Below are 13,055 nucleotides of genomic sequence, written 5' to 3'. Positions count from 1 at the left end.
TTTTGCAGCAGGGGGATGGGATCACAAGACAGCCAGTTCCTCAGATTGGTCTACTCTGGGGTAGTTGAGGCTGGGGAATGGGGCCTGAGGTCATGGGGAGCCTCCCTGCCATCCCCATAGAGAGAAAAGCTGGCAAGGGACCTCTGTGTTTCCATCCAGAGACCTGACACTCTTGTTCTTTCACCTTGTCACTCCCCCTCTCTGCTTCTTGCAGCTCCCGCCCTTCCAGCAACAACAACAGCTGCTGCCCTCGAGCGCTTCACCATCAACTTCACCATCACCAACCTCCCCTACAGTTCTGACCTGGAGAATCCTGACTCGGCCAAGTTCAGAGCTACACGAAGGGTTATGAACACTCTGGTATGTGGATCAGCACTTGGGTGATATCTTCTTCCCATTGTGCTGATCAGCATGGAGGGAGTGCAGAGAGGTGGTCATGGCTTAACTGGGAAACCTCTTCCGTTGACAGCTCGACCGCCTGCTGAAGGAAAGCAGCATTGGCACCGCTTTCCAAGGATGTGAAACAACTGACTTCAGGTATGGGTTAGAGCCATTGTCCCTTTGCAATTCCGTTCCTAATGAAGGGATCAGTCATGCTCATGTTCCCTGTTTTAACAAAGGCAGGACCATCCCAATAATGCCCTTCTGCCCAAAGACCTTCTCTCTGGTATCCATCCTTCTTAGACCTTCTCCTCACTGCCTATGATCTCATTTGAAGGTGCTCTTAGTTCAGCCTTGAGAAGGCTCGACGGCTGGGTCTTGATTACTTGTTCCTGAAAAGGCCCTTGGGCATTGGTGAAGGTGGAGAGTAAGAACTGAAAAACAAACAGCTGTATTTTGGCAAGACAGAGCTAGAATTCAAACAGAAAAATGGCAGTGGCAGCCTGGAAACCCACCCCTGAACGAGACAATGTGCAGTGGAGAGTGCTAAAGGGCTGCCCTGTGTTTTGCAGGCCTGGCAGTCACAGAGACGAGACCCGCGTGGACGCCGTGTGCACCTACAGCAAGGAGCCCTCGGCCGCGCCTCTCGACAGGGTGGGGCTGTACCACCAAGTGAGCAACAAGACTAGAGGCATCACCCAGCTGGGCCCCTACAGCCTGGACAAGGACAGCCTCTATGTCAACGGTGAGCCCCGCTCCTCCCTCGGCCTCCTCTGCTCTCCCATGGCAGCTCTGCCCCAGTGCTGCCCCTTGCCCACATCCAGCTCCTGACCCTCTGTCTCTCTCTTTTCTCAGGATACAACGAGCAGCCACTGCTGACCAGTGAGTATTTTGCAGCAGGGGGATGGGATCACAAGACAACCAGTGGCTCAGATTGGTCTCCTCTGGGGTAGTTGAGGATTGGGACAAGGACATGAGGTCATGGGGATATGGGGAGTCTCCCTGCCACCCCCATAGAGAGGAAAGCTGGCAAGGGACCCCTGTGTTTCCATCCAGAGACCTGACACTCTTGTTCTTTCACCTTGTCACTCCCCCTCTCTGCTTCTTGCAGCTCCCACCCTTCCAGCAACAACAACAGCTGCTGCCCTCGAGCGCTTCACCGTCAACTTCACCATCACCAACCTCCCCTACAGTTCTGACCTGGAGAATCCTGACTCGGCCAAGTTCAGAGCTACACGAAGGGTTATGAACACTCTGGTATGTGGATCAGCACTTGGGTGATATCCTTCTTCCCATTGTGCTGATCAGCATGGAGGGAGTGCAGAGAGATGGTCATGGCTTAACTGGGAAACCTCTTCCGTTGACAGCTCGACCGCCTGCTGAAGGAAAGCAGCATTGGCACCGCTTTCCAAGGATGTGAAACAACTGACTTCAGGTATGGGTTAGAGCCATTGTCCCTTTGCAATTCCGTTCCTAATGAAGGGATCAGTCATGCTCATGTTCCCTGTTTTAACAAAGGCAGGACCATCCCAATAATGCCCTTCTGCCCAAAGACCTTCTCTCTGGTATCCATCCTTCTTAGACCTTCTCCTCACTGCCTATGATCTCATTTGAAGGTGCTCTTAGTCCAGCCTTGAGAAGGCTCGACGGCTGGGTCTTGATTACTTGTTCCTGAAAAGGCCCTGGGGCATTGGTGAAGGCGGAGAGTAAGAACTGAAAAACAAACAGCTGTATTTTGGCAAGACAGAGCTAGAATTCAAACAGAAAAATGGCAATGGCACCTTAGAAACCCACCCCTGAACGAGACAATGTGCAGTGGAGAGTGCTAAAGGGCTGCCCTGTGTTTTGCAGGCCTGGCAGTCACAGGGACGAGACCCGCGTGGACGCCGTGTGCACCTACAGCAAGGAGCCCTCGGCGGCTCCTCTCGACAGGGTGGGGCTGTACCACCAAGTGAGCAACAAGACCAGAGGCATCACCCAGCTGGGCCCCTACAGCCTGGACAAGGACAGCCTCTACGTCAACGGTGAGCCCCGCTCCTCCCTCGGCCTCCTCTGCTCTCCCATGGCAGCCCTGCCCCAGTGCTGCCCCTTGCCCACATCCAGCTCCTGACCCTCTGTCTCTCTCTTTCCTCAGGATACAACGAGCAGCCACTGCTGACCAGTGAGTATTTTGCAGCAGTGGGATGGGATCACAAGACAGCCAGTGCCTCAGATTGGTCTCCTCTGGGGTAGTTGAGGATGGGGAATGGGGCATGAGATCATGGGTTACCTCCCGGCCATCCCCATAGAGAGGAAAGCTGGCAAGGGACCTCTGTGTTTCCATCCAGAGACCTGACACTCTTGTTCTTTCACCTTGTCACTCCCCCTCTCTGCTTCTTGCAGCTCCCACCCTTCCAGCAACAACAACAGCTGCTGCCCTCGAGCGCTTCACCGTCAACTTCACCATCACCAACCTCCCCTACAGTTCTGACCTGGAGAATCCTGACTCGGCCAAGTTCAGAGCTACACGAAGGGTTATGAACACTCTGGTATGTGGATCAGCACTTGGGTGATATCCTTCTTCCCATTGTGCTGATCAGCATGGAGGGAGTGCAGAGAGATGGTCATGGCTTAACTGGGAAACCTCTTCCGTTGACAGCTCGACCGCCTGCTGAAGGAAAGCAGCATTGGCACCGCTTTCCAAGGATGTGAAACAACTGACTTCAGGTATGGGTTAGAGCCATCGTCCCTTTGCAAGTCCGTGCCTAATGAAGGGATCAGTCATGCTCATGTTCCCTGTTTTAACAAAGGCAGGACCATGCCAATAATGCCCTTCTGCCCAAAGGCCTTCTCTCTGGTATCCATCCTTCTTAGACCTTCTCCTCACTGCCTATGATCTCATTTGAAGGTGCTCTTAGTTCAGCCTTGAGAAGGCTCGACGGCTGGGTCTTGATTACTTGTTCCTGAAAAGGCCCTTGGGCATTGGTGAAGGCGGAGAGTAAGAACTGAAAAACAAACAGCTGTATTTTGGCAAGACAGAGCTAGAATTCAAACAGAAAAATGGCAATGGCACCTTGGATACCCACCCCTGAACGAGACAATGTGCAGTGGAGAGTGCTAAAGGGCTGCCCTGTGTTTTGCAGGCCTGGCAGTCACAGGGACGAGACCCGCGTGGACGCCGTGTGCACCTACAGCAAGGAGCCCTCGGCCGCGCCTCTCGACAGGGTGGGGCTGTACCACCAAGTGAGCAACAAGACCAGAGGCATCACCCAGCTGGGCCCCTACAGCCTGGACAAGGACAGCCTCTACGTCAACGGTGAGCCCCGCTCCTCCCTCGGCCTCCTCTGCTCTCCCATGGCAGCCCTGCCCCAGTGCTGCCCCTTGCCCACATCCAGCTCCTGACCCTCTGTCTCTCTCTTTTCTCAGGATACAACGAGCAGCCACTGCTGACCAGTGAGTACCTTGCAGCTGTGGCATCGCAACACAAAACTGCAAGTGCCTGACACTGGGCCTGTTTAGGATGGTGGGTGTCGGGGGCTGGGGCCACAAGACCATGGGGACCTGGAGATTCTCGCAGCCTTGAGCATTGAGAGGAAGGCTCCTAGGAGACCGCTTCTGTCATTCGACCAGGGCTGTAACAATCAAGATTTTACCATTTGTAATCACACATCTGTGCTTCTTTCAGCTCCAGCCCATCCATCAACGACACCTGCTTCCTTTGAGCATTTCACCGTCAATTTCACCATCACCAACCTCCCTTACACCTCCAACCTGGAGAATCCTGACTCGGCCAGGTTCAGGGCTACTCAAAGAGTTATGAATACCTTGGTAAGTGGACAAGCACTGGGAAATTGTCTTGCCCTCTGTGGGATGTCTGAACTTGCACAGTGTGCAGTGAGGTGGCCATGCCCTAACTGGGAAACCTTTTCTCTTGGCAGCTCGACCGCCTGCTAAAGGAAAGCAGCATTGGCCCTGTTTTCCAAGGATGTGAGACAAAAGACTTCAGGTAAGAGTGGCCCTCCAATGTGCCTTGGCAGTGCCCTTGCTTACTTAGGATGATCAGTCATGGTCATGTTTTCCTCTTAAATGGAGCAAGGACATTCTCCACCCCTCCCAGGATTTCTTTCTGTCGCACCTTTCTATTAAATCACAACCTGAGTTGCTGTACTCTCCCCTACTCGGGTGGTTAAGGCCTAATCTCAAGTTGACTTGAAAGTCTTTCCAGGCTCGCTCTTTCATGCACATGCCCAGACTGTGTTTAAATCTAAAGCAGAGTGTCCAGACAACAAGGACACAGACTTAAATTTCGGGTAGTCAAAGATTACATTGCCGTTTCACAATGAACATGGCTATTCCAAGACTCAGGCTAGAAAAGAAAACATGCAGAGGAGGGTGCTGATGGAGGATTGCCCTTTGTTTTGCAGGCCAGGCAGTCACAGGGACGAGACCCGCGTGGACGCCGTGTGCACCTACAGCAAGGAGCCCTCGGCCGCGCCTCTCGACAGGGTGGGGCTGTACCACCAAGTGAGCAACAAGACCAGAGGCATCACCCAGCTGGGCCCCTACAGCCTGGACAAGGACAGCCTCTATGTCAACGGTGAGCCCCGCTCCTCCCTCGGCCTCCTCTGCTCTCCCATGGCAGCCCTGCCCCAGTGCTGCCCCTTGCCCACATCCAGCTCCTGACCCTCTGTCTCTCTCTTTCCTCAGGATACAACGAGCAGCCACTGCTGACCAGTGAGTACCTTGCAGCAGTGGGATGGGATCACAACACAGCCAGTGCCTCAGATTGGTCTACTCTGGGGTAGTTGAGGCTGGGGAATGGGGCATGAGATCATGGGGATATGGGGAGCCTCTCTGCCATCCCCATAGAGAGAAAAGCTGGCAAGGGACCCCTGTGTTTCCACCCAGAGACCTGACACTCTTGTTCTTTCACCTTGTCACTCCCCCTCTCTGCTTCTTGCAGCTCCCGCCCTTCCAGCAACAACAACAGCTGCTGCCCTCGAGCGCTTCACCATCAACTTCACCATCACCAACCTCCCCTACAGTTCTGACCTGGAGAATCCTGACTCGGCCAAGTTCAGAGCTACACGAAGGGTTATGAACACTCTGGTATGTAGATCAGCACTTGGGTGATATCCTTCTTCCCATTGTGCTGATCAGCATGGAGGGAGTGCAGAGAGATGGTCATGGCTTAACTGGGAAACCTCTTCCGTTGACAGCTCGACCGCCTGCTGAAGGAAAGCAGCATTGGCACCGCTTTCCAAGGATGTGAAACAACTGACTTCAGGTATGGGTTAGAGCCATTGTCCCTTTGCAAGTCCGTTCCTAATGAAGGGATCAGTCATGCTCATGTTCCCTGTTTTAACAAAGGCAGGACCATCCCAATAATGCCCTTCTGCCCAAAGACCTTCTCTCTGGTATCCATCCTTCTTAGACCTTCTCCTCACTGCCTATGATCTCATTTGAAGGTGCTCTTAGTTCAGCCTTGAGAAGGCTCGACGGCTGGGTCTTGATTACTTGTTCCTGAAAAGGCCCTGGGGCATTGGTGAAGGTGGAGAGTAAGAACTGAAAAACAAACAGCTGTATTTTGGCAAGACAGAGCTAGAATTCAAACAGAAAAATGGCAGTGGCAGCCTGGAAACCCACCCCTGAACGAGACAATGTGCAGTGGAGAGTGCTAAAGGGCTGCCCTGTATTTTGCAGGCCTGGCAGTCACAGGGACGAGACCCGCGTGGACGCCGTGTGCACCTACAGCAAGGAGCCCTCGGCGGCGCCTCTCGACAGGGTGGGGCTGTACCACCAAGTGAGCAACAAGACCAGAGGCATCACCCAGCTGGGCCCCTACAGCCTGGACAAGGACAGCCTCTACGTCAACGGTGAGCCCCGCTCCTCCCTCGGCCTCCTCTGCTCTCCCATGGCAGCCCTGCCCCAGTGCTGCCCCTTGCCCACATCCAGCTCCTGACCCTCTGTCTCTCTCTTTTCTCAGGATACAACGAGCAGCCACTGCTGACCAGTGAGTACCTTGCAGCTGTGGGATTGCATGAGGAGGCAGCAAGTGCTCTCCACTGTTCTTCTTTAGCAAAGTGGAGGATAGGGGCTGGGACATGAGATCATGGGGACTTGGGGAACATTTGAATCTTCTCCCTGGAGAGAAGAGATGACAGGAGACCTCTGCACTCTTCCAGACAGAACATTAAAAACTAAGCTTTTCCAATCTGCAATTCCTAATCTTTGCTTCTTCCAGCTCCCAGCCATCCAGCAACAACATCAGCCACCCTTGAGCGTTTCACTGTCAACTTCACCATCACCAACCTCCGCTACACTTCTGACCTCGAGAATGCTGACTCAGCCAAGTTCAGATCTACACGAAGGGTTATGAACATGATGGTAAGTGGATCAACACTTGGACATGGTCTTGCCCTCACTGTACTGACCAGCTGGGAAGCATTGCAGAGATCTGGCCATGGCTTAATTGTGAAACCTCTTCCCTTGGCAGCTCGACCGCCTGCTGAAGGAAAGCAGCATTGCCCCTCTTTTCCATGGATGTGAAACAACTGATTTCAGGTATGGGTAACACCCCAGTGTCCCTTTGTAAGACCTATACCTATATGACAGGTTGTCTTCCGGGACGGAGAACATTTCTGTTCACCTCTTTCATAGAGGCAGCCCCTTCTGGCATATGCCATCCTACTCTACGTTGTTCTCCCTGGTGCGTCTTCCTCTTAGAGCTCCCCATCTAAGTGCACACTCTCATCTTGCATGGTCTAGGCTAGGATTATTTGGTAACCAAAATCAAGAATATATTAAAGACTTTCCACGCAATCTCCTTAATCAAGTATCCTAGAGCATTAGTGAAGATGAAGAGCAGTATCAGATCAACAAACACACACACATATTGTGGGAAGGGAGACCCAGCACTTCAACTTGGAAATGGTTATGAAAGCAGGAAGAGCCAGCCATGAGTGGACAATGTGCAGAGGAGGGAGCTGATGGAGGATTGCCCTGTGTTTTGCAGGCCTGGCAGTCACAGGGACGAGACCCGCGTGGACGCCGTGTGCACCTACAGCAAGGAGCCCTCGGCCGCGCCTCTCGACAGGGTGGGGCTGTACCACCAAGTGAGCAACAAGACCAGAGGCATCACCCAGCTGGGCCCCTACAGCCTGGACAAGGACAGCCTCTACGTCAACGGTGAGCCCCGCTCCTCCCTCGGCCTCCTCTGCTCTCCCATGGCAGCCCTGCCCCAGTGCTGCCCCTTGCCCACATCCAGCTCCTGACCCTCTGTCTCTCTCTTTTCTCAGGATACAACGAGCAGCCACTGCTGACCAGTGAGTACCTTGCAGCTGTGGGATTGCATGAGGAGGCAGCAAGTGCTCTCCACTGTTCTTCTTTAGGAAAGAGGAGGATAGGGGCTGGGGCATGAGATCCTGGGGACTTGGGGAACATTTGAGTCTTCTCCCTGGAGAGCAGGGATGACAGGAGACCTCTGCACTCTTCCAGCCAGAGCAGGAACTAAGATTTTCCAATCTGCAATTCCTAATCTTTGCTTCTTCCAGCTCCCAGCCATCCAACAACAACATCAGCCACCCTTGAGCATTTCACTGTCAACTTCACCATCACCAACCTCCGCTACACTTCTGACCTCGAGAATGCTGACTCAGCCAAGTTCAGATCTACACGAAGGGTTATGAACATGATGGTAAGTGGATCAACACTTGGACATGGTCTTGCCCTCACTGTACTGACCAGCTGGGAAGCATTGCAGAGATCTGGCCATGGCTTAATTGTGAAACCTCTTCCCTTGGCAGCTCGACCGCCTGCTGAAGGAAAGCAGCATTGCCCCTCTTTTCCATGGATGTGAAACAACTGATTTCAGGTATGGGTAACACCCCAGTGTCCCTTTTTAAGACCTATGCCTATATGACAGGTTGTCTTCCGGGACGGAGAACATTTCTGTTCACCTCTTTCATAGAGGCAGCCCCTTCTGGCATATGCCATCCTACTCTACGATGTTCTCCCTGGTTCCTCTTCCTCTTAGAGCTCCCCATCTAAGTGCACACTCTCATCTTGCATGGTCTAGGCTAGGATTATTTGGTAACTAAAATCAAGAATATTTTAAAGACTTTCCACGCAATCTCCTTAATCAAGTATCCTAGAGCATTAGTGAAGATGAAGAGCAGTATCAGATCAACAAACACACACACATATTGTGGGAAGGCAGACCTAGCACTTCAACTTGGAAATGGTTATGAAAGCAGCAAGAGCCAGCCATGAGTGGACAATGTGCAGAGGAGGGAGCTGATGGAGGCCCCTGTGTTTTGCAGGCCTGGCAGTCACAGGGACGAGACCCGCGTGGACGCCGTGTGCACCTACAGCAAGGAGCCCTCGGCCGCGCCTCTCGACAGGGTGGGGCTGTACCACCAAGTGAGCAACAAGACCAGAGGCATCACCCAGCTGGGCCCCTACAGCCTGGACAAGGACAGCCTCTACGTCAACGGTGAGCCCCGCTCCTCCCTCGGCCTCCTCTGCTCTCCCATGGCAGCCCTGCCCCAGTGCTGCCCCTTGCCCACATCCAGCTCCTGACCCTCTGTCTCTCTCTTTTCTCAGGATACAACGAGCAGCCACTGCTGACCAGTGAGTACCTTGCAGCTGTGGGATTGAATGACGAGGCAGCAAGTGCTCTCCACTGTTGTTCTTTAGCAAAGTGGAGGATAGGGGCTGGGACATGAGATCCTGGGGACTTGGGGAATATTTGAGTCTTCTCCCTGGAGAGCAGGGATGACAGGAGACCTCTGCACTCTTTCAGCCAGAGCTGGAACAACTAAGATTTTCCAATCTGCAATTCCTAATCTTTGCTTCCTCCAGCTCCCAGCCATGCAACAACAACATCAGCCACCCTTGAGCGTTTCACTGTCAACTTCACCATCACCAACCTCCGCTACACTTCTGACCTCGAGAATGCTGACTCAGCCAAGTTCAGATCTACACGAAGGGTTATGAACATGATGGTAAGTTGAACACCACTGATCCACATCCTTTATCTATTTGATTGCATCATCTTTGAAGCAGTGCAGACAACTGGTCAGGGCTTAAATGTGCAACCTCTTCCCTTGGCAGCTCGACCGCCTGCTGAAGGAAAGCAGCATTGCCCCTGTTTTCCACGGATGTGAAACAACTGATTTCAGGTAAGAGTAACAGCCCAGTGTCCCTTTGCAAGGCCCATGCTCACATAACAGGTCTGTGCCTGGCCAAGAGGACACTCCTGTTCCTCTCCTTCACAGAGGCAGGCCCTTCTGGCTAATGCCATCCTGCTCCAGGATCTTCTCCCTGATGCCCCTTCCTCTTAGAGCTCCCCCTTTACGCCCGTACACTCGGTGTGGTCTAGGCTACGATTATTTGGTAACTAAAATCAAGAATATTTTAAAGCATTTCCAGGCACTCTCCTTAATCAAGTGTCCTAGAGTATTAGTGAAGATGAAGACTTGTATCTGGCCACCAAACGCACACACATATTTTAGGAAGGCAGACCTAGCATTTCAAATTGGAAATGGCTATGTGTTGGGAAGGATGGATTAAGGAAACCTTATAAATACGAGTGCCTAGCAAAAGACTATGAGAATATGGAAAATATAAGCGAAATAGAAATGACAGCAATTTTTGACTGTGTGGCTGAAAGCAACTGAATGCCTGAAGACCCCTTTGTTTAGATAATGTTAGATGCTGTGAATACCAAGGAGCAAACAGACATCCTCCCTAGGCATGGCGGGAAGGGTCCCAGATAAAATTTAGAGATAAGAAAAGCAGTAAAACATGGTAATATAGTGATTCCTATAGGTTACATGCAAATCTTAGAGAATTTGTATCTTGTATTAGATTGGTTAGTGAAAATTAGAATATTCAACATAGAAGAAGGTTAAATGTATTGTAAAGGGGAAAATCTCTCTCTTATGCTCCTACTCTCTTCATTCTTCCTTTCTTAACCTCTCTTCTTTTACTCTCATTCTATCCCTCTCTCTGACGTGCTCTGAGCTGCAGCTGCAGTTCCTAGCAGGGCCTTATATAAACGCAAGGCCTACAAAATAAACTGTAAACTTTAAGACCAGAATAAGGAGAGCGCCAGAGTTTGTCCTGATCATCCCAAGGCAGCGTTTCCTACAGCTATGAAAGCACCAAGAGCCAGCTATGAGTGGACAATGTGCAGAGGAGGGAGCTGATGGAGGATTGCCCTGTGTTTTGCAGGCCTGGCAGTCACAGGGACGAGACCCGCGTGGACGCCGTGTGCACCTACAGCAAGGAGCCCTCGGCCGCGCCTCTCGACAGGGTGGGGCTGTACCACCAAGTGAGCAACAAGACCAGAGGCATCACCCAGCTGGGCCCCTACAGCCTGGACAAGGACAGCCTCTACGTCAACGGTGAGCCCCGCTCCTCCCTCGGCCTCCTCTGCTCTCCCATGGCAGCCCTGCCCCAGTGCTGCCCCTTGCCCACATCCAGCTCCTGACCCTCTGTCTCTCTCTTTTCTCAGGATACAACGAGCAGCCACTGCTGACCAGTGAGTACCTTGCAGCTGTGGGATTGCATGAGGAGGCAGCAAGTGCTCTCCACTGTTGTTCTTTAGCAAAGTGGAGGATAGGGGCTGGGGCATGAGATCCTGGGGACTTGGGGAACATTTGAGTCTTCTCCCTGGAGAGCAGGGATGACCGGAGACCTCTGCACTCTTCCAGCCAGAGCAGGAACAACTAAGATTTTCCAATCTGCAATTCCTAATCTTTGCTTCCTCCAGCTCCCAGCCATCCAACAACAACATCAGCCACCCTTGAGCGTTTCACTGTCAACTTCACCATCACCAACCTCCGCTACACTTCTGACCTCGAGAATGCTGACTCAGCCAAGTTCAGATCTACACGAAGGGTTATGAACATGATGGTAAGTGGATCAACACTTGGACATAGTTTAGCCCTCACTGTACTGACCAGCTGGGAAGCATTGCAGAGATCTGGCCATGGCTTAATTGGGCAACCTCTTCCCTTGGCAGCTCGACCGCCTGCTGAAGGAAAGCAGCATTGCCCCTCTTTTCCATGGATGTGAAACAACTGATTTCAGGTATGGGTAACACCCCAGTGTCCCTTTGCAAGGCCCATGCACACCTGGCATGTCTGGGTCTGGTCTTAGAACACTCCTGTCCTCTTTCACGGAGAGAGGTCATTCCTGCTAATGCCATCCTGCTCCAGGATGTTCTCCCTGATGCCCCTTCCTCTTAGAGCTCCCCATCTAAGCCTGTACTCTCATCTTGGCGTGGTCTAGGCTAGGACTATTTGAGAACCCAATTTAAGAATATTTTAAAGTCTTTCCAGACACTCTCTTTAATCAAGTGTCCTTTAATCAAGTGGCAGTAGTGAAGATGAAGACCACTATCAGGCCACCAAACACAGACGCATATTTAGGGAAGGCAGACCTAGCACTTCAACTTGGAAATGGTTATGAAAGCAGCAAGAGCCAGCCATGAGTGGACAATGTGCAGAGGAGGGAGCTGATGGAGGACCCTGTGTTTTGCAGGCCTGGCAGTCACAGGGACGAGACCCGCGTGGACGCCGTGTGCACCTACAGCAAGGAGCCCTCGGCCGCGCCTCTCGACAGGGTGGGGCTGTACCACCAAGTGAGCAACAAGACCAGAGGCATCACCCAGCTGGGCCCCTACAGCCTGGACAAGGACAGCCTCTACGTCAACGGTGAGCCCCGCTCCTCCCTCGGCCTCCTCTGCTCTCCCATGGCAGCCCTGCCCCAGTGCTGCCCCTTGCCCACATCCAGCTCCTGACCCTCTGTCTCTCTCTTTTCTCAGGATACAACGAGCAGCCACTGCTGACCAGTGAGTACCTTGCAGCTGTGGGATTGAATGACGAGGCAGCAAGTGCTCTCCATTGCTATTGTTTAGGAAAGTGGAGGATAGGGGCTGGGACATGAGATCCTGGGGACTTGGGGAACATTAGAATCTTCTCCCTGGAGAGAAGGGATGACAGGAGACCTCTGCACTCTTCCAGACAGAGCAGGAACAACTAAGATTTTCCAATCTGCAATTCCTAATCTTTGCTTCCTCCAGCTCCCAGCCATCCAACAACAACATCAGCCACCCTTGAGCGTTTCACTGTCAACTTCACCATCACCAACCTCCGCTACACTTCTGACCTCGAGAATGCTGACTCAGCCAAGTTCAGAGCTACACGAAGGGTTATGAACATGATGGTAAGTTGAACACCACTGATCCACATCCTTTATCTATTTGATTGCATCATCTTTGAAGCAGTGCAGACAACTGGTCAGGGCTTAAATGTGCAACCTCTTCCCTTGGCAGCTCGACCGCCTGCTGAAGGAAAGCAGCATTGCCCCTGTTTTCCACGGATGTGAAACAACTGATTTCAGGTAAGAGTAACAGCCCAGTGTCCCTTTGCAAGGCCCATGCTCACATAACAGGTCTGTGCCTGGCCAAGAGGACACTCCTATTCCCCTCCTTCACAGAGGCAGGCCCTTCTGGCTAATGCCATCCTGCTCCAGGATCTTCTCCCTGATGCCCCTTCCTCTTAGAGCTCCCCCTTTACGCCCGTACACTCGGTGTGGTCTAGGCTACGATTATTTGGTAACTAAAATCAAGAATATTTTAAAGCATTTCCAGGCACTCTCCTTAATCAAGTGTCCTAGAGTATTAG

General features: G+C 52.3%; 1 protein-coding gene across 1 annotated transcript in view; it reads left to right on the top strand.

Moving 5' to 3' along the window:
• The window catches only part of MUC16 (mucin 16, cell surface associated), a 121,306-nt gene that overhangs the window by 93,068 nt on the left and 15,183 nt on the right, over nt 1-13,055 (top strand). The window contains exons 29-66 of the mRNA XM_088178981.1: nt 215-360; nt 470-537; nt 954-1,147; nt 1,237-1,263; nt 1,493-1,638; nt 1,749-1,816; nt 2,233-2,405; nt 2,516-2,542; nt 2,764-2,909; nt 3,020-3,087; nt 3,504-3,697; nt 3,787-3,813; nt 4,046-4,188; nt 4,299-4,366; nt 4,785-4,978; nt 5,068-5,094; nt 5,324-5,469; nt 5,580-5,647; nt 6,064-6,257; nt 6,347-6,373; nt 6,605-6,747; nt 6,857-6,924; nt 7,376-7,569; nt 7,659-7,685; nt 7,914-8,056; nt 8,166-8,233; nt 8,682-8,854; nt 8,965-8,991; nt 9,223-9,365; nt 9,475-9,542; nt 10,597-10,790; nt 10,880-10,906; nt 11,138-11,280; nt 11,390-11,457; nt 11,911-12,104; nt 12,194-12,220; nt 12,452-12,594; nt 12,704-12,771. Of these exons, the coding sequence (XP_088035107.1) occupies nt 215-360; nt 470-537; nt 954-1,147; nt 1,237-1,263; nt 1,493-1,638; nt 1,749-1,816; nt 2,233-2,405; nt 2,516-2,542; nt 2,764-2,909; nt 3,020-3,087; nt 3,504-3,697; nt 3,787-3,813; nt 4,046-4,188; nt 4,299-4,366; nt 4,785-4,978; nt 5,068-5,094; nt 5,324-5,469; nt 5,580-5,647; nt 6,064-6,257; nt 6,347-6,373; nt 6,605-6,747; nt 6,857-6,924; nt 7,376-7,569; nt 7,659-7,685; nt 7,914-8,056; nt 8,166-8,233; nt 8,682-8,854; nt 8,965-8,991; nt 9,223-9,365; nt 9,475-9,542; nt 10,597-10,790; nt 10,880-10,906; nt 11,138-11,280; nt 11,390-11,457; nt 11,911-12,104; nt 12,194-12,220; nt 12,452-12,594; nt 12,704-12,771 (4,069 nt within the window). The remainder of the gene's footprint in view (nt 1-214; nt 361-469; nt 538-953; nt 1,148-1,236; nt 1,264-1,492; nt 1,639-1,748; nt 1,817-2,232; nt 2,406-2,515; nt 2,543-2,763; nt 2,910-3,019; nt 3,088-3,503; nt 3,698-3,786; nt 3,814-4,045; nt 4,189-4,298; nt 4,367-4,784; nt 4,979-5,067; nt 5,095-5,323; nt 5,470-5,579; nt 5,648-6,063; nt 6,258-6,346; nt 6,374-6,604; nt 6,748-6,856; nt 6,925-7,375; nt 7,570-7,658; nt 7,686-7,913; nt 8,057-8,165; nt 8,234-8,681; nt 8,855-8,964; nt 8,992-9,222; nt 9,366-9,474; nt 9,543-10,596; nt 10,791-10,879; nt 10,907-11,137; nt 11,281-11,389; nt 11,458-11,910; nt 12,105-12,193; nt 12,221-12,451; nt 12,595-12,703; nt 12,772-13,055) is intronic.

The sequence above is a fragment of the Sturnus vulgaris genome, chromosome 26 (assembly GCF_052056855.1).
Source record: "Sturnus vulgaris isolate bStuVul1 chromosome 26, bStuVul1.hap1, whole genome shotgun sequence".
Classification (NCBI taxonomy): domain Eukaryota; kingdom Metazoa; phylum Chordata; class Aves; order Passeriformes; family Sturnidae; genus Sturnus; species Sturnus vulgaris.
Note: the sequence above shows the minus strand (reverse complement) of the source record. Positions and strands in the feature narration are given on the sequence as shown.